The 21,588-nt window shown below is 36.9% G+C and overlaps 2 protein-coding genes across 2 annotated transcripts in view; one reads left to right on the forward strand and one right to left on the reverse strand.

The window, feature by feature from the left end:
- The window catches only part of LOC135209698 (protein inscuteable homolog), a 481,335-nt gene that overhangs the window by 404,422 nt on the left and 55,325 nt on the right, over window positions 1-21,588 (reverse strand). The window lies entirely within an intron of this gene.
- Window positions 537-11,039, forward strand: LOC135209697 (uncharacterized). Its single transcript, XM_064242457.1, has 2 exons — window positions 537-1,051; window positions 9,540-11,039. Exons 1-2 carry the CDS (start codon window positions 854-856, stop codon window positions 9,936-9,938), a joined length of 597 nt encoding a protein of 198 aa, XP_064098527.1. The 5' UTR covers window positions 537-853; the 3' UTR covers window positions 9,939-11,039.

Raw genomic sequence — 21,588 nt, forward strand, 5'->3', positions numbered from 1 at the left:
TACTTTCCCGGTATTTCGACTCGCCCAAGAAATTCTAGAATTATACAAATGCAATCAATAATTTCCGACTACAACGGTGTTGGTTGAGGAAATAAGACTGTTATTCTCATTACTGCCAACTTACATCGTTACCCAAAAATTTATATACCTGATAATTGGAGAGTTCACTCACGGTAACACCGACCTTCCGTATGCCCGTTTCTTCAACGGGAATTTTCCCGCCGTGACCTGCTGTTGGCATCACTGCTTTTTCAAAGGCACGAAACAAAGGTAAGAATAGTTGCATGACTCAGCTTCTTTTTTTTTTGTCACTTCTAAAGTACTTATTTATATTAGACGACTTTGGGAGTTTTTATTTTTACTTTAAACAATGTTTAAAGTAAACGCTGTTTAAAAGAAGAAAAAAAACTATAAGGCAACGATCTGCGATGACGATTCTTGCACCTCCGGTGCGAACGTTTGAAACGAACTTTCCCGCCCACCCCTTACCGAAGGCGATGGGGCTTATACTGGGGCGGCCGGGAACAGGTTTTGAGCGGGCGGGCTCTTGTGCAACCCGGCTGCATCGACTCCGCGGCCAGCAGTGAGATAGTTGGTTGTTCCCTCCCTTCTTGATTCTACCCCTCATAACAAAACTCTCGTGACCTCACTGTCACTGAACACACTCGCCTGGACTCAGCCGAGTCTAGGAACCTCTGATGCCCTGGCTAACCTAGTAAGCGTTAGTGGTCCTTCAGCCTTCGCGTGAGTGCAACCGCCCACTTGGTTCATTAGTCGCGAGTGAAAGTTTCGTTTTCAGTGCGATCTTTTTCTGTGATTTTGTTCATATCCGACATCTCACACTGCCTCCGCAATGAAGTGGAAAAGTACTTTGATAATGGCGGTGGCCGGGATTGGCCCAGTAATAGTGGCTATCGTAACGCTGTACCAATTCGATATCATAGGACTAGCAGCGGCGCTTCTGCTGGGCTTTCTCTATCTCGTGTTCGTTAGCTCGCACGTCTGGTGCCGCATATTCACGAAGATCCCCCCGTCTTCTCCACAAGAGCAGGTGAGTTGGAATGTGTTTCACCCGATTCCTACTTCTGGGACTCAGACGTCTTTCTCTCACGCCCTCGTTTTCAATGACGGCTGGAAAGGGCGCCTCATCCTTCCAGTCATACCTCGTCCTTCCAGTCATTCCTTGTTGTGAATCTCTGCTTCGTCCTTCCAGTCATTCCTTGTTGTATCTCTGCATTCGTCCTCCCGTCCATCGTCCGTTCTCGCCTCGTCCTTCCAGCCACTCCTTGTTGTGAATCTCTGCCTCGTCCTTCCAGTCATTCCTTGTTGTGCATCTCTGACTGCGTAACAGGAACCGGTTTCTTGCCTGGATTTGATGTAGTTCTTTAAAGAGTTATGGTTTTCACTACTAAAACAATCTTTTCATGCGGACGCTTGAAATCAATGAAGAACATATAATTATCTCAATTGCTTCATCAAGAGTCAGTTGAAGAGATAGCAGGAGTTTGTGACGTTCCCAATACCTTTTCGGAAATGACAGGTGGGCTGTGGGAAGGTCGGCGGTCAGAGAAATCATGGGAAACAGAATGACGTCTTGTCTCAGTAAGCCATTATTTTGGGCATGCCATTATTTTTTCTCAAGTTCTATATAATTTTAGGCAACGTGCAGTGATCACAAAAGAAATGTGCCTCTGAAACAGGAAAAAAATGATGCATATGTTTGTAAATGGAACGGGGGCAGATAAAACAGGAAAAGAACTTCACTGTAACCTGGTATTCGCCTCAAAGACCCGTGCTTAGTGCGTCATATGAAGAATTGCATCTTATGAAAACCGGAAATTTTACAGACACAAATGGAACCGCTAATTTGAAAAAGAAAAAAAATGAAAAATGACAGATTTTACATTGAAATATTCTTATTCATTCGGAAACCAACGGTACCGCCGGGATTAATTTTATCGAGAATTTTCAATGAAGAAAACTAGTTTCTCCTGCGATTCTCCTTCATTAAAATATTCAAATATTTTTACTACACCTCTTGTCACTTCATGTAAATATATCAGTTCCCATAAAGATAAGAAACCATCTGCAATTCATTGTGAATGTGTATGCGTGATTTTGTGGGTATGGGTATTCGTGCCTACTGCCTTCAATAATTGTGCCGGCTTCTTCCAGACACATAAGTCTGAACCCAATCACACTATGCTTCTTTCTCCTGTACAGTGGACACCTACACATGCAGATATCGTGAATTTACACACACACACATGCATGTATATATATACATATATATATATATATATACATGCAGATATCGTGAATTTACACACACACACACACGCGCGCATATATATATATATATATATATATATAGATATATAATATATATATATATATAAATAAATATATATAAATAATAAAATATATATGTATATGGATATTAATGATCGATATAATATAATATATATAATAATATAATAATAGTATACTATAATATATATAATATATATTTATATATTACATATTATAATATTTATAGTATATTAATACATATATATAATATATATATATAATATATATATCTATATACACCAACACACACAATATATACTATATATATACACACACAACAACACACCATCATCATAATATATAAATATATATATATATATTCTATATATATATATATATGAATGTCTTTTACTGTAATAGTAAAGTATAATATGAAGATGAAATGCCCATAAAACACCAGGTCAACGGTCACCTGCATACTGCGACACGTACAGATGCTAGCTACTCTTGTAACATAATCATCTGCCCATAGTTGACCACTGAATAGGGGCACAGAAGGAAGTGGCCGAAACATATGGTTGCATCGCTCAAATAGTGTGTTATGGCCCATTATCTTTATTTATAAAAATATATATATATATATATATAGATATATATATATATATATATACTATATATATATATACATATATATATGTGTGTGTTTTTACGCAAGTTACGCTTACGATGTCTTAACTGAAGTTAGGCATAAAATGAGACTCAATTAGTTGTCCTTTCAACTAAAGCTTAACTTGTAAAAAAAAGCAATAATTGATTTATATTGCGCGGTTTTTTAAAAGGCCATTTGACTATCAGCTTTCTTCTAATTTACTGCTATAATCAGTCTGCTTGAAAGCACGTTTGTCCGAGCTATCTCGAAGGTCGTTTGTCTGTGGAGGATTAGCATCTTAAAATTGAACTCTCAAGAATCAATTTATTTAGCGATTAAAAGTAACCTGTGGTCTTTATAATCACTTGTGATTAAAAAGGCTAATGATCTAATTCGAATATCTAGTGAAAATTGTATCGCTAAAAACTTTGTGAATACGATGCTTAACGCTTTATAAAAATCGAGAGACCAGAAGGCAATATTGTCTCCAAAACATAAACAACAGTGCAGTGTGACGCTGTTAAATGATGCTGATCAATGCAAAGACTTGATTTTAAACAGGCACTTTACAGCAAAGCTTGGTACTACTTATTAACTCCCGGAAAAACCAAAGGGTTACATGATTTGTGGATTCGCCCAATCCTCTCCCTCATGCATCGTGGAAAGCGCCCGTGACGCAATGATGCTTCGATGACGCAATTATCCCTCCATGACGCGTGAGGCGCATTTGACCAGTCATTGACTGCATATTCAAAAACTCAAAGTCGCCCCAAAGCCTTCTCGATGTTTGGGATGTGCACACGTCGTAATTCCACAACAGATACCGATATTTTTTTTTTTTTTCATGGTTCAAAAAACGTTATTCCATTAGCACTATGAAATTGATAGTGGTAATGCGAACACTAAGCCATAACTGCGTTAATTCCATTTTCAAGTAAGGTGAACTATTTTATGAAATATCCAGATGTAATTTTTTATTTATAGGCTTCGTCTCAAGAATAAAAACTATTTTACTATTCACTGTCGTTTTTATTATTACTGTCACTAATTCTAGGTCACCGTCTATGATATAAATATATATGTATGTATGTATGTATATAATATATATATATATATATATATCTATAGATATATATATATATATATACACCCATAAAATATTGAACACGAGAATAATACCCTGTTCGAAAACGCCCTTCATGCTCAGCTGAAGATACCAGCTTTGACTGGTTAAAGGTCAAAAGGTATATATAGATAACCGTTGATTTCCACTGCCGATACTGTTAATAATGTTGATGAATACATCAAGCTTATCGTATTTTATAAGCTTTGCCAAATGTTATAACATCTACAGGTCAACATGATAACATAACTTCGAGTTAATTTTGCTTGATATGGAAAGGAAAAGGCCACATAATGTAAAATATGCGTTGAAGGAGAATCCACAATCTCGCAACCTGAATAGACAAAACTAAATATCCTTTATTTAACTTCGCTCTTCAGAAACAGATGAACAGACAAAAAGAACATCTAGAAGGAAAATAGAGTCATGACTACAAAATAAAAGCGTAATGATACTAATATGCTTCTAACAAATGATTTACAGATTAGCTTTACCGACAACAGAGAAACCGATTTAGCAGGAGTAAACTAATGCAAGAGTTTAAATCGCATAGGAAGTTGTACGATTAAGGGACATGTTACAACTTAAGCTTACAAAGGCCATTAACTGAAGGTAGATGAGGAGTAATTCACACACTTAAAATGAAAGAATAATACAGTGGCTTTTTAACCTGTCACCATAAGTACAGAGTGGTTCATAGCTATATGCAAACACATGAAATTGTGTACCATTTTCCTGGTGGCAGAGAGGAGACTGATTCTTTAGCACTACATTGATGTACACACACACACCACACACACACACACACACACACACACATATATATTATATATATATATATATAATATATATATATAATATATGTGTGTGTGTGTGTATATATATATATATAATATATATATATATATATATATATATATTATATATATATAAAACATATATTTATTGGTAATTATACTCACATTAACAAGTTATTTGCTTATCACACGTCACCATACTTTATATATATGTATGTATGGTATATGGATAATTATCACATCGACCCAACAGCGTTGATCCCATTTATATATTTCAAATTTCAAGCTGACTGTCTGATTTCGTCCCGCTCCACTTGGACGGTTGTGTCGATCCCATGGGGGACGATATATCATATTCCCTTCAGGATACATATATGAAAATATATCAATTTGGGAGGTAAAGTTGAATTTAGTATATCAGCTAAGGACATTTGTAGCTTGAACGATATATTTGTTTTATGTAATATAATATATTATATGATATAATTTATATATTATTATATATATATACATATATAGATATATTATATATATATATATATATGTGTGGTGTGTGTGTGTGTGTTGTGGTGTGTGTAGTTTTTGCATGCATGTATATGTATATATGTGGCATACATATGGTTGTCTACTTTCTGGATTAGGCGGTTCAGTTAATGGAAAGTTATATTAGATTCCCATATTCATCTTCCAAAGAGCCTTTGACACAAAGATCTTGTGAGGTAAATCTACCATCTGCAGCATCTTGAAAACTTGAAGGAAATCCACTAAACATGGTCATGCATACTACGTGTGGTAGCACGGAAATCCAAGAATTGTTCCTATGCTTTGTGTTCTCTCTCTCTCTCTCTCTCTCTCTCTCTCTCTCTCTCTCTCTCTCTCCCCGAGGTAGAACAAAAGTCCAAAAATTATTCATATGCTTTGTTCTCTCTCTCTCTCTCTCTCTCTCTCTCTCTCTCTCTCTCTCTCTCTCACCCCGAGGTAGAACAAAAGTTCAAGAATTGTTTTTATGCTCTCTCTCTCTCTCTCTCTCTACCTTCTCTCTCTCTCTCTCTTCTCCAGAGGTAGATACAAAAAGTTCGATCAATTGTTTATATGCGCTCTCTCTCGTCTCTCTCTCTCTTCTCCTCTCTCTCCCAGGTAGAACCAAAAAAGTTCGATAATTGTTTATATTGCTCTCTCTCTCCCCGAGGTAGGAATAAAGTCCAAAAAAATTATTCTTATGGCTTTTTTGTTCTCTCTCTCTCTCTCTCTCTCTCTCTCTCTCTCCCCGAGGTAGAACAAAAGTTCAAGAATTGTTTTTTATGCTCTCTCTCTCTCTCTCTCCTTCTCATCGTCTCTCTCCTCTCTCTCTCTCTCTCTCTCTCTCTCTCAAGAGCCTCTGAATGCTGTATGTCACGATTAATAGAAAATTACGAAAGAACATGTGTTTACCCTGGTGATGGACGACCCTTTTTTATTCTTCTTACTATTTTCTTAACCTTCATTCTTGAATGCTTTGAAATGGTTCTAGCAGCCACTTTGCCTGGACTATTAAATGAGACAGCACAATTGTGGTGAGATATTTCGCAAGAGTCTTATGGGCATCCCAAAGGAATTTTTTTGTTGGTGAATTGTGAAGTATTTCGTACCTGCTGTCTGGGTCTCCCATTATTTTTTTTTTTTTATTTTTTTTTTTTTTAACGTAAATTCCTATTAAAGGAAATTTTTTAAATAATACCTGTCCTCTCCCATTTGAGTATTTCGACACATGCTTCACTTCCCACATGATAACTTTTTTAATCGCTCTCAACAACTTACTCGTTCCATAAAAATAAAGTGCCCTCCACAATGTGCTTATCAATTTTCATAGGTCCACATACAGCCTCCCGCCCCCTCCCCCCCCATACTACAAACTTCTCGCAAAACTTCACAAAACCCTCTTCCATGTTTCCACCCACACGGTTCTTCCTCTACCAATCTTTCCACCGTTAGGCTAATTTCTCCATTCTCCCACCAAATCCTATCATGCACCTTACCCTGTATAGGAAGTAACATTACTATATCCATAAGTTTTATAGTCTCCTTTATTACCCTTACCTTTTTATCAAGGAACAATTTCACTTCTCAGCAATTTTCTCATACCTTACACGTTCACAGTATATAACCAGTCACATTTTGCCACCTACCACAGAATCTTTCTTGTAATAAATCTTCTGAAAGTCTTCAATAATCACCTCCACCTGCGCTCTCAAACTTAAATCTCATCCTTTCCACTGTAGTTTCATCATTTTATCCATGTTCCATGATCCACACACAAAAAATCCATCAACATGACTGCTTCAAAAAAAAATCCATCAAAACGACTGCTTGCATTTCAGACAGCACTTCTCCATTTGTATCTTTTACTTTGAAATCCCTTTATTCAATTAACATTTCTCTACATTAATATTCCCCATAGAACAACTTTCTATTCTTCCAATCGCTCCTGCACTTATTCACTCCTATGATATCATTGCCTACTTTATTATTTCGCTTGCTTTCTCATGCAGTTGCACCTCAAATCATTTTCATTATCCTGATAAACCCTGCATTTGTCGTATAATCAATTTTCCCTTTATTTTTTCTTCCTATTTTCCTATTGCCACAAACATCCCCTGCTGACACTTTGACCTCATTTTGAAATTCTATATAATCCTTAATGACATCTCCCATTACGCATCTTTGACCCTACCCTACCTTATCTCCGACCATTTTCTCTTCCTAGTCTCTTCTTACTACCTTTTCATCAAACTTACTTGCTTTTATTCCATTCACAGCCACACCTCCACAACTGCCTTCTCTTAATTAAACTTTTGCTTACCTTCATTTTTGCCTCTGGATAATAATGATCAAATATACCCTTAGCCAATCCAATTCTCTTCGTTACAGTCATCTGCTTCCTTTTCCATCTACTGTTAATAACACATAACTACCCAAACTATTTTCCATCACCATTTACTCTTTCCTACAACATTCAAATTTAACTTTTCAGGTAATCCAGACAATTACTTATGTTGTCCTTCCCATGCTTGCATATAGTGCCAGTCTCTCTACGTACCAAAACAACGAGCATTTTCTCCTTAAATTGAGCTGAATATATAATTTAGGCCAAAGGCCAAGCACTGGGACCTTTGGGGTCATTCGGCGCTGAAACGGAAATTGACAGTAAAAGGTTTGAAAGGTGTAACAGGAGTAAAACCTCACAGTTGTTAAGAGAGGGTGGAAAGTAAGATGGAAGAAAGAGAATATGAAAGGCGGTACAGTAAAAGAAACGAAAGCGGTTGCAGCTAGGGGCCGAAGGGACGCTGAAAAGGACCTTAAATAATGCCTACAATGCACCGCACGATGTACACTAACGGCACTAACCCCCAACGGGGTTATTCTTAAAGAAACGAGTATCATAAACCTTTCCGTTACAACATACACTCAGGCCCTAAGACGTGGCATGTTATTATTATTCTCTGTGATACGTGATACCTATTCATACATACATTATTATTATTATTATTATTATTTTATTTATTATTATTATTATTATTATAAAAGTAATTTAACTAGACCACTGAGCTGATTTGGTTAAACTACTTTTATAATAATAATGTATGTATAGGTATCACGTATTACAGAGAATAATAATAACACACCACATCTTAGGGCCTGTGTATGTTGTAACGGAAAAGTGTATGATACTCGTTTGTTTAAGAATAACCTATACATACAGTATACGAGTATACATACATACATTCATAAAAGAATATATATGGTTTGTGCACGTGTGTGTGTGTTCGTGTGGTGCATATTTATAGTTTATAACTTCATACACAAGATATGCCCACACGCTGCATGCGAACGCGTCAATTTTGCACAGTCAGTTACAATATGCCTTCAGGTATGGTAGCTGCGTCAGCAAAGCCGGCAAGCAACAGCAAATACCTCTTGTCTTTTTTATGTGCTTGCACATGCAAGTTCTCTTCGGGATTATTCTAATTCAGCGCAGAAATAACGACTTTATTAGAAATACCTAGATTTACTTTTAAGTAACTTTTTGCAGTAATATGGCGTAGTATATAATTATAAGTGGACGTGATTTTCCAAGTTTATATTTACTTTTGACACATCCTTGTAAGCTACAGACTCAGATATTATTTAAACGCAAGCCCGAACATACATACACCTGCATATGCACGTAACAATACACACACACACACACACACACACACACACACATATATATATATGTGGTAAAAATGTTGTTACAACAGAATTCCATCTCATAAAAGGAGCTCATAAAAACGCCAAAACATAGAGGGAAAATACTATATTTCAGAGACTGCTGACTCTCTCTTCAGAGAGAGCCAGCAGTCTCTGAAATATAGTATTTTCTCTCTATATTTTGGCGTTTTCATAGGCTCCTTTTATTAGATATATGTGTATATATATATTATATATTATATATATATATACTATATATAATATATATATATATATGTATATATATTCTGTATGTATGTGTGTGCATGCGTGTTTAAAATAGCAATTAAACCTGCTTTGTGCCAACACAGATCCTTGAAAAATCCGATGAACACGAAACAAGAATTTAAATGACAAAACTTTATAAATTTGGTTTCATTAATTTTTTTTTCTTCTTCTTTCTCCGCAGGTTGACGCCCTTCCCTGCTACGAGGATGCCGTCAAATCCGACCTTCCTTCATATTACACCCTTTTCCGCGAACGTCCAGCATCCTGTGACGTCAAGCATTCCTCAGGGGTCACTTCTTCGTCCATAGGATCGAAGCCTGTCGACTTCGCCTTCAGCTCAGAGCCCGACAGCAAAACAGATATTATACCCGTCTTCAGAATATCCCAAAAACACCAGAATAAGGTTCTTGCACCGAGTTCTCCTACGTCTTTCAACGGGAAGCTGGTTTTTCCAACGGCCTGTTCCGACGCCGAGCCGGCCCCGCCTCCAGAAGTAGAAGAACGAAGGATGAAAAAAGAAAAGGTGTACGCCAACATCGTGGAAGCCATTGCTAATCCAGTAAATCTGTGTAACTATTGATTTCTTAAATTTTCGAGTTACGGAGAAAGCAAGTTAACGTTACCAGGACGAGTGGGCTTTACTTCTTCATGTAACCTTATTCATTTTTACAATCTAAAACCAGCGATGGTATAAGCGTAAATGGCACCAACGATTATTTTTTTTATTGCACATCTCATCTTTGCCTGAAATCGGACAGTTGCCAAATATCTGATGACTTTCAACAGTTACCAAATTAGTGACATATTCAGAACCTGAGTCAGACCTAAAAACTATGACGTCATAACGAACTTCGCTATGACTCAGATGATCAGAAATGTGTTGCAACAACATTATCAAAACTGATTTCAAGTCATCTTCGCTTCAGAAAGAATGATCAGACCAAAACACAAATTCGTGATCACATCATCGTATATTGACATTCCGGTCACGCGTTAACGTCACCTGATACAAGCCCGAAACGGATTTTCGTTGTGCAGACATCGTTGGTGGCTAATGGATTTCTAATGTTAACGATCGCCTGACCCAGTAATCTACAAGTCCACAACCATACAACCATACGTGTGTGTCTATAATATATAAATCGTATTTTAGAAAAATCACGACCGAACAAAACGCCAGTAAATGTGATGTTCTATTGTACTTAGTTTTTTGTAAGATCCACTAGTCATGATACGATTACGGTAAGAACGTAGACTACGTGACAAATGCAATCAACACGCCCAACAAAACCGATGCTACCTTAGACACTAAAATATTTTACATCACATCATAGAAGAGAATTAAACTATTTATGCATTATTGCACAGATATCACCACTGTCATCATTCACTCATTAATCATTACAACGGGGATGAGGAAATCAATCAAGATACCTGAAGGGTCAATAAGTCTTAATCTCTGATCAAAGACCGAGATCAGGAGCAGGAAACTAACCACAGGAGATGAAATCCTGAACCTCGATGGGAAACTAGTTTGGTCTTCGTCGACACAATTAGACTGTGATAATCAAAGTGTAGTCGCCTTAGATGGCTCATATTTATTCCGTATTTTGTTATTTTCCTGATTATTTATCAATCCGTGTTCATACGTTGACGCTAGTTGAATAAAATATTGTTTATAGCTGCATTTTTCATTTCCCTTTCAAATGACTGTTATCAGAGGGCTATTTCTTCGAGTGCTATCTTGAAATGGTTCAAAATGGTTCCATGTCACGCTAGACTTAACATTCAGCGTTTCCGTTTTTTTTTTTTTTTTTTTTTTTTTTTTTTTTTTTTTTTTTTTTTTTTTTTTTTCCTTGTTTGTATGTTGTTTTTACGTTGCGTGGAACCAGTGGTTATTCAGCAACGGGACCAACGGCTTTACGTGACTTCCGAACCACGTCGAGAGTGAACTTCTATCATCAGAAATACATATATCTAACCCCTCAATGGAATGCCCGAGAATTGAAATCGCGGCCACTGAGGTGGCAGGCAAAGACCATACCGATCACGCCACTGAGGCGCTCTCAACTCTTCTTATGCTGAGGAAACCGTAACCGACCTTAGTAGAAAACGAAGCAAAGACTCATTACAGAACTGAATTGAATGTAGAATGAAGGCCAAGAGCTTGGACCTATGAGGTTATTCAGCGCCGAAACGGAAATTGAAAGCAAAGGTTTGAAAGGTGTAACTGGACGAAAACCTATCGAAATTGCACTGTGAATCAAGTGTTAGGAGAGGGTGGATACTAAGATGGGAGAAAGAGAATATGAAAGGAGTATAAAATATGCACCCTCACCCAAAAAAAAGAAAAAAAAACTATCTACCACGTGTCCTGCTTTACAGTGACATGCATGCATGCCTATGAATTAAAAAAAAAAACTATCTACCACGTGTCCTGCTTTACACAGTGACATGCATGCATGCCTATGATTCCAAAAAAAAAATATAAATAAATGAAAAATTCCCCATCCTAGAAAAACTTCGAGCTCCTGCTCGCCGACAGACTCTCTCGCTCGCCTCAAGAGTAACACATTGCGACATCGGCGATTCCACTTTTTCTTGGGCGATTGAACGCTGGAAACTAGTGCGCCGGTTGAGAACATTGCATTCAGGATACGGATGAGGAAACCCTGGAAACCAACAGGTGAGCGATTTTCATTAAGACACCAGGAACACGGCAAACCTAATTAAAAGAAATTAAATCAATAAACTAAACTACAAACAAAAACTAAGAACAGGTAAATATACACATACACGATCATGTAAAGGGACCTAATTAAGAGAAATGAAATCAATAAACACAAAACGAAAGGAAACACTAACAACAGTAAATATAACCACAATACAACGATCATGTACATGGTCGTAATTAAGAGAAATTATATCAATAAACTACAAAGAAAAACTAAGAACGGGTAAATATACACGTACGGGATCATGCAAAGAAAGAAATATGAGCAATGGTCCATATTAAGTTCGAAACTCACACACCAGCCACTCGTCAAACTGACTGCATCAGAATCAGCAGAACTGCCAGCAAGACAATTTCGCAGTTGTACATTATACAGAGGACGAAATCCCTCTGCTGCACAAATATCACCGTATCGTGCTTTTATTGTTGTTTGTTTGTATGGTGCTTTTACGTTGCATGGAACCAGTGGTTATTCAGCAACGGGACCAACGGCTTGACGTGACTTCCGAACCACGTCGAGAGTGAATTTCTATCACCAGAAATACACATCTCTCACTCCTCAATGGAATGGCAGAGAATCGAACCCGCGAACCACCGAGGTGGATGCTAATACCATACCAACCACGCCGCTGAGGCGCTTTATCGTGCTTTTAGTTTTCTGTAATAGAAAACTATTGAGATGACTTTTTCTGTCCGCCCCACAGATCTTAAAATGTACCGAGGCTACAGAGCTGCAAATTGGTGTGTTGATCATCCACCTCCAATCATCGAACATACGAAATTGCAGCCCTCTAGCCTCAGTAGCTTTCATTCTATTTAATGTTAAAGTTAGCCCTGATCGTGCTTCTGGCAACGCAGCAACACAGGCCACCACGGCCGGCTGAGAGTTTCGTGGGCCGCGGCTCATTCAGCAATATACCGAGACCACCGAAAGATAGATGTATTTTCGGTGGTCTTGATTATACGATGTTCAGAAAACTAGATTGCGCCTTAGAAACTTCGGCGCATTTTTTTGCTCGTTTTCGGTATGGTTAAAAGATCCCAAGTTGTTTATAAATATATATTTTTATGATAATAACAGGAGCTTTCGTGTGTGTTCCAACGTGCCTTTGCAGCTGAGACAGCTTATGAAAGACGAGCGAGTTGGATATTTTATAACGATGGTCTTATTAAAAGGCCCCATACACTGAACGATTGTATGAACGACTGTCTGAACGATTGTCGTTATCGACACACACACTATTCATACAGTATGAACGATCTCCGCACCGATTTCAGTCTGAACATAAGATTTTGTCTCGAGAAGACATGGCGTCATCTCTAGAAGAGACGCGCGCGATAGCATTATATCGACAGACAAACACATACATTGAAACGACGTGCGTATGACAGACTTAAGTCGCAAGCCAACAACCTGGTTGTGACAACTTCCCGCTGAGATCGTTCAGACACGAAACTCCGCCCATTTTTGCATCCAGACAAGCTCATACAGACAATCGTTCATATAAACGTTCAGTGTATGGGGCCTTTTAGGCAATGTTTTCCAGATATGTGGATTTGCTGCCGTATTTTCTAATGCTCAAAAAGCCCTAAAAACCCCGTGCCACAATCATGAAAGCTTCATGATTGAAAAGAAACCAGGAAATTACTTTAGATTGAATTACTGCATAAGTTTTATTCGAGTATTCTTTGCTGATTACTTCGGGTTCTTGTTACATCTTGTTTCAGTTACATCTCGTTTCAGGACTGTAGAAAACAAGTGGAAATGTTCAAGGATGTGCACAGATGAAACTATACATGACAAGGAACATGATTTGTTGTAGTAAATGTGGTATGGGAATGGAAATGGCTGATGGTAAAAGGTAAAATTTTCAGTCACGGTCGGAATCTGTACCCGATTTTTTTTTTAAGAGAAAACAACAGTTGGAATCCATAGGAATGAACTAAGCATATCACAAAAGAGCAAGGGGATAGAAAATAAACTAGCGTTAAAGATACAGAGGAAGAAGAAACTGATGGACTTTGGTTAACAAGACTGGCTTGAGTGTACTATGTTCTTATAGGTAAAGAGGGAGATGGAATAAAATAAGTAAGCAAGATAGAAAGAAGCAAAAACTTCGGCGCAATCACGTTTTCTGTACACAGCCGCTACAGTGTATAATCATTGATATCGAAAACAGATCCATCCTTCGGTGGTCTCGGTATAATACTGTATGAGCCGCTCCCTATGAAAATTCAACTATTGCCGGATGATGGCCTATCCTATACCGTTGCCAGAAGCACGATTATGTGTAATCTTAACCTTAAATAAAATAAAAACTATTGAGGCTAGAGGTCTGCAATTTGGTAAGTTTGATGATTGGAGGGTGGATGATCATCATACGTATTTGCAGCCTTCTAGCCTCAGTAGCTTTTAAGAACTGAGGGCTAAGATACAGTTGCTTAGCAGAAGGAAAAGACGAAACGTAATGAAAACTTGGGGTAAATCTGAGTAGGTACTTTGAGGGGAAAGTCTTATGAGAAGAAAGTCAAAATAGAGGGAAAACCAATAAGCAAATCGATCTTCGGATAAAAGATGTTGCCTGAACCAACTGCAGAACTGTATGGATGTAACCAATTTCTTAAATGATTCCTGAATGTCGGTCAATGTTAGAGGATCAGTAGGTCTAACAGGACGGAAATGAACCATGAAATTCATTAGAGGCCAGAGTGAATAATTAAGGCACACTTACATAAGGAAAAATATATAAAAGAAAGAGAGAGAGAGAGAGAGAGAGAGAGAGAGAGAGAGAGAGAGAGAGAGAGACCAAAGAAATTGACGAGAATTATACGTTCATGTAAGGAACATTGTGACAGAGATGAATGTCTTTACAGCCACTGCGTAAAATGAGTCGACCTGTCCTCATGTATGAGGTTGCATACTACGAAATCTCGTCGCTTTTATCCTCATCATTTGATTTTAGATTATCATCATTTGTCATTGCAATCCAGGCCACGGTCATTTCATGTCCTTATCAGGAACGTGTTATTTTCTTTTATTTTTCTTACTCTCCATAATACTCGGTTCGTTTATGCTTGAACAGGTTTGTTGCAAGGCGGAGGCCTCATACTCGCGTAAACTCCCGGGTAAACCTTGGTTGCCCCTCTCAGAGAAGTAGAGCTGACGTCAAGAGGAAGCAGAACAAGCAGCAAAGAGAAAGAAGGGCGGGACGAGGGAGGGAGGGAGGGAGGGAGACGCATACCACTCAGTTACCCACAGAATGTATTACACGTAGGTGTGTGCTTGACAATACTTGACCTTCAACATTCTCTCCGGAAACCTGTCCTTAAACAAAACACACACAGACAAATATATTTGTTAAAGCGCTGAATCCTAGTTGAAAATTCTCATCTCTTTCTCCATATATATTGTGATCTTATACACACACAAACACTCATATATATATATATATATATATATATATATATATTATATATATCATATATATATATATACATATATACATATATATATATATATATATATATATATATATATATATATATATATATATGCAAAAGCCAGGTACTATGTCGTACCTCTAAGTAAATGAGGATACAATCCACAATGAAGTAAAATCCTCTTGTAGTTTAAAATATATATTCTTGTACAGGATTAAAGCTTTCGACCATCAACTGTGGTCTTGTTCACTAAAATGTGAACAAGACCACAGTTGATGGTCGAAAGCTTTAATCCTGTACAAGTATATATATTTTAAACTACAAGGAGGATTTTACTTCATTGTGGATTGTATCCCCATATATATATATATATATATATATATATATTATATATATCATATATATATATATATATATATATATATACATATATATATATATATATATATATATATATATATATATATATATATATAAAGGTTTAAGCCACGAAAGAAAGTACCTTTATTTATGCATTTATCACGTTCCAAACTTTCGTGATTCAGTTATATATATAATATATATACTATATATATATATATTATATATATATAATATATATATAATACTACATATATTCATGTATATATAACCAAATGTAATTCTATTGTCTGGTTAAAAGGCTTATTTTGAATTGTTATGGAAGTGGGAGGCCATGAATAACCTTTTTGAATCCCAGTTGGGAATACTCCTACATGACCGGATAATTTTAATCTAATTTTGAATGATACATCTCAAAATACTGTGGCCTGAGACGGAATTCGACAGACATAATATGGCAAGACAGCTGACAAGCTGTTTAGATAGACTCAGAGATGGTTTAACTGGACGGAACCATTCGGTATGCCACTCCTATTTTTAGCATCATTGTGCCGAGACCACATCGACTTCGGGAGATCAGTTATGCCTTCGCGCGTCTTCACAGGTTCAACAGAACAGGTTTGTGCATACTTTCATTGGTGTTTTAGAGTGCTGAATCATAGGCAAAAGAAATCCTCTCTTTCTCTCTCCATATATATATAATATATATATATATATATATATATATAGTATATATATATATATATATATATATATTATATATATATATATCTATCTGCAGTCATGAAAATACCGCTTTTTACCCTCAAATTATAAAAGGGTCAATTCCGAATTAAAAAAGATTAAGATAAAATTAAAAAGACCAAATTGAAATTAAAAAAGGTGAAAATCAAATTTAAAAAGATGGACTTCAAATCAAAAAAAGACGGACTTCAAAAGAAAATAAATCAATTTCAAATTAAAATAAATGTTGCTCAATACAAAAAAAGTTCAATTTGTTCTACATGTGCAAAAAGCTTCTACAGGATATAACTCCCATATGTACTTGGTAGGAGAAACTACAGAAATGAAGAAATGGTTGGAAATAAACAAGTACTTACAACTGGTCAACAAGCATTTTTGTTTAGCAGTTTTGCCAAATCTATTACGCTGATGAAACTGGACTGCTTTACCGTTTTTTGCACGAAAATGACTTGGTAGGCAAGTTGGAGGAATTAACTTACGAAAACCTTATCAAGCAACCCGAGTCCTTCTGTCTTAAGGACACTCTAAAAGCAGTTAGGTGTCCTCACGGGATGATGGATAGGTTTCCCAAGATTTAGTAACTTTAAAAGTCATGCTCCTCAGCCGCTATCAATTTCTGCATGGATAGCATCCATTATTAAACAGGGGAGTGGTATATCACCAGCTGGGGAGAAAGCTTTCCTCACTTTAACTGAGCACCCGCTCATCCTGCTGAGAGCAAGTTGGGTGCACAGAGCAAGCATAATAGATTTCTTCTCTTTTATGGTAATATGATTTCTATCCTTCAACCAACCACAGCAAAATGTCCAATTAGGTATCCAATTTGGTACATATTAAAACACTTTCGTATGGTACTACTATGAGATTCAGGGCCTCTGTAACACGGTTTTTTCGCAATAACTTTTTATCTATGCATTTCATAAATATAACGCTTATTCAGAATACATATTATATCAACACATAAATTTTGAGTGTATTCTGCACTACGTAGGTTGAACAAATTTGGTACTTATAATGTAAAAGTGACCTTTTTTGAAGACGGGCCAACCTACTCAGAGAAAAGGTTTCGAACGCACTCGTTACGTAGCTTATGACATCATTTCTTCCCTCTTTCTCGATGGATGATTGGCTATACGTAACGAAGGCTAAACCTCTGGCAACAATGACATACAAATTTAAATACAAGCAAAGCAGTACACCTTTATGAACTCTGGAACCTCCCCACTGATAATTGTCATAATGAACAAACCAACAAAATATGTTAATAAATACAAAAATACATCGATTATTAGTCTAACTCCCAAAATAAGTTTCCAAAGAAATTACAGTCTACTTTATAAGTCACAATCAGATTGACAAGATGTAGGGAATATTTGGTAATTACCAAAAACATAGTAGACAAGCTTGATTTGATAACTGCTATATCCAATGTCAAGCAATTTTTATTTATTGGCTATCTACCTATTTACTGAAAAAAATAGCCGGTGCCGTATATTGGCTTTAAACCTTCACCAATAATTATCGTCAGAATGGTGACTTCATGAGGCTCCACCCACTTTCGCCTCGTTATAATTCAGGATAACACTGAAGGCTACCATGGGCATTGTTGGATTAGAAAATTTAACTTCTTGCTATAAAAACTAATTTCTCGAGTAGTTGTAAGAAGTGCTAAATGATCCTCAAGGATCCCAGCAGTTGGTCTAAACGTTTAATTCATGTATATTACTGCTATACTGTTGCGGCACTACTGCTACATTAGTATTACTACGGTAGCACTGATACCCCACCCGCATCTATGTATCGTTCCGCCATTCATAAAGTCTTTGGGTTTCAGAGCCGATGGCATTTCTGTCTAGTGGATGGGTAGGGCAACATTTAGTCTAAAGGTGTTTGTTTACCTTGCTTACGTAATGAATGTTTTTCGACTCTTGGCTCGTAATCATTGGCCATGGCGTCGGCTAGATCATTTTTACTCTATAATAATTAAAACTATCGGGTTTAGGTTATTGATAATGCTGACAAAATTTGTGTGTGGTTGTACAATATACATATGTCAACTTTCAGCTACATCCGATGCTTTGACAAGGAGCAAAGTCCAAAAAACCGTGTTACAGAGACCGTGAATCTCATAGTAGTCGTCAAAATATATGGGTGACAGAGCAAACAGGAGCATCGGCAACACTTTTAATATTTTATTTTTATTGGCAACTCCTAGCTAAGATTATTTTACAGGTATGCAGAAAACATTCTGTAAGGTAAATGAGAGAGAGAGAGAGAGAGAGAGAGAGAGAGAGAGAGAGAGAGAGAGAGAGAGAGAGCTGTATGATCTTAAGTGTACATAATGTTAGTCTATATCACAATGTGTTATGTTTGCGTAATACACGTACACACGTCCATACAGTTCAGTACAATCAACTGGTAAGTTGTTAGAATAGAATAGAATATAGACGTTAGGCCAAATGCCCAGCGCTAGGAACTATGAGGTTATTCAGCACCGAAAGGGAAAATGATAGTATGATGGTTTGACAGGAGTAACAGGAGGGAAAAAACTCGCGGTTGCACTATGAAATAACTGTTAGAGAAGCTGAAATGTTAAAGAGGAAGAAAGAGAATATAAACGAAGGTATAGTAACAGGAACGAAAGACGTTGCAGATATGGGTCGAAGGTTACGATGCAAAGCTCCTCAAGTAATGACTACAGTGCACCACGTGACGGCACTAAACCCCTGTTGAGTTGTTTGTGACTAGGGTACGATAGCATCTCTTATTAGACCGGCTCATCTCACGCTTTGTACTCCGCACAGAAAATGGGTATAAAATATACCGTATGCTACAAAACTTGCAAGGGCAATCTGGTATACTGCAGAAAAATCCTGTCCACGCGCCTTTTTGCAACCTTTTACGTTTACTCTGGTCTTTGTGATATTCATTTTAATATTCTGTGGATAGAGAAAATTCGCAATTTAGCCAGAAGGCCAAGCGCTGGGCCCTATGAGGCCATTCAACGCTGGAAGGAAAATGGAGAGCAAAATGTTACAAAGTTGTGATATGAGGAAAATCTCGCGGTTGCATTATGAAATTTTTTTTAAGAGAGAGTGGATAGCAAGATGAAAGAAAGACAATATGAATGGATGTACAGTACAAGGAATGAAAGGGGTTGCAGCTAGGGACTGCAGGGACGCTGTAAAGAACCTTTAGTAACGCCTACAGTGCACCCCGTGAGAGGCACTGACGACACTACCCTCCTACGGCGCTTTACTATGTTATGATCACACGTAACAATTTGTTTAAGTAAATTATAATTAATACATATAGTAATCTAATTTATAGTTTTTATGATTTACTTGTCAGTGGCAATTCGTTAAGTATTTGATCGTGAATTCGCAGTTTGGCTACTTGGATGAAAGCTCTGAGCAGGAGAGTTGCTTGCTAAAGTGGATTTCTAAGTGTTCTAAAAGTAAATCATTCACTTATTGGACTTATTTCACACTCCACTGTTATATATTCTTATTTCCGTGGCTGCTATAAGTTTTATTTATCTATTGCGTATTCCGTTGGTAGACTAAGTCACTTACATGGTTAGGTTAGTTTTATCTATGCCCAACAATGGCTAAAAATAAGCCAATACCTTTAATCACATTTCTGGGCGTACCTATATGAGTTCAAAGAGAGATTATTGGTATGTAAGTGTACACACACACACACCAAATATATATATATATATATATATATATATATATATATATATATATGTATATAGCATATACATTTATATATATATATATTATATATATATATATATATATATTCAATATCGAATTCACTATATACTATACCTTAGGAATAACTTATACCCAAGGAGAATTACCTATAACTGGGAAGTGCATCTGTGCCGCCCATCATATGTGTATGAATAGCCATGAAACAAGCTAGGTACATAACTGCTTACATGGCCGATATTTTTCCTTTTTATCCTTTGGGAACATGCCCATCCGACCGACTTTGTCGTGTTCTATAGTGGAGCACGGGCGTTTGAAGGTTTCCCCGCTAAACTCTTTAGTTTATCCTGCTCAATTTAATAAAGAAAACGGGATGTTACCAGAGAGAACTGACCATTCGCCCGCCCCGTTCCCGTCACCAAACCCTGACTTCATCAGCAAGTGCGATGAACCACATCGAGTTAAAACAGAATAATAATTCCACCCGATGTCCTGGCTTTAACGACGGCATAACTTGTGCTTGCTAGACTCGTCCCTTGCAGAATTCCCCTTGCATGTTGCAATAATCAGGTATGAACTGGAAGTGATCTCGGATTTGTTTAAAGGGGTCGTTTTATTCTCGTACGGCCTCAGATTACCAATTTTAAAATGACAAAAGTTTCTTCTGCATTCAGGTTACGAGTGCAGTTGCGCCTACTTTTTTGCAAGGTGTACTGTCTCCCTCTTTCCTGCTCTATCTCTCTCTCTCTCTCTCTCTCTCTCTCTCTCTCTCTCTCTCCGTGTGTGCTATGTGCACATAAATACAACACAAATACATACGTATGTATATATATATATATATATATATATATATATATATATATATATATATATATATATATATATATATATATTTGTGTGTATTTGTTTTGTATTTGTGTGCATAAAGTACACACGGAGAGAGAGAGAGAGAGAGAGAGACGAGAGGAGAGAGAGAGAGATGAAAGCTATTGATATGGAAAAAGTCCACAGGAGCCATTGACTTGAAATTCAACGCATCCAAAGGGAAATGCAGAAGCAGACCCACTTATTAAAAAAGAAAAAGGATAAAGTATCAAATTAACAGTTATATATACAGGGTGGGCCAAAAGTAGCCTCACAGTTAAAAAACAGAATAAAAAATAATTTATTAAACGCATAAAAATTTTCAGACAGGAATAAGTGGCATATTTAAGAATGAGTGACATGAAAAA

This window comes from Macrobrachium nipponense, chromosome 38 (assembly GCF_015104395.2).
Source record: "Macrobrachium nipponense isolate FS-2020 chromosome 38, ASM1510439v2, whole genome shotgun sequence".
NCBI lineage: Eukaryota > Metazoa > Arthropoda > Malacostraca > Decapoda > Palaemonidae > Macrobrachium > Macrobrachium nipponense.

Bases quoted from the DNA above. Each gene is read 5' to 3' on its own strand.
- LOC135209697 (XM_064242457.1), top strand. From the start codon at position 854: ATGAAGTGGAAAAGTACTTTGATAATGGCGGTGGCCGGGATTGGCCCA. The intron at 1,052-9,539 runs GTGAGTTGGAAT...CTTTCTCCGCAG, and splicing joins CGTCTTCTCCACAAGAGCAG to GTTGACGCCCTTCCCTGCTA.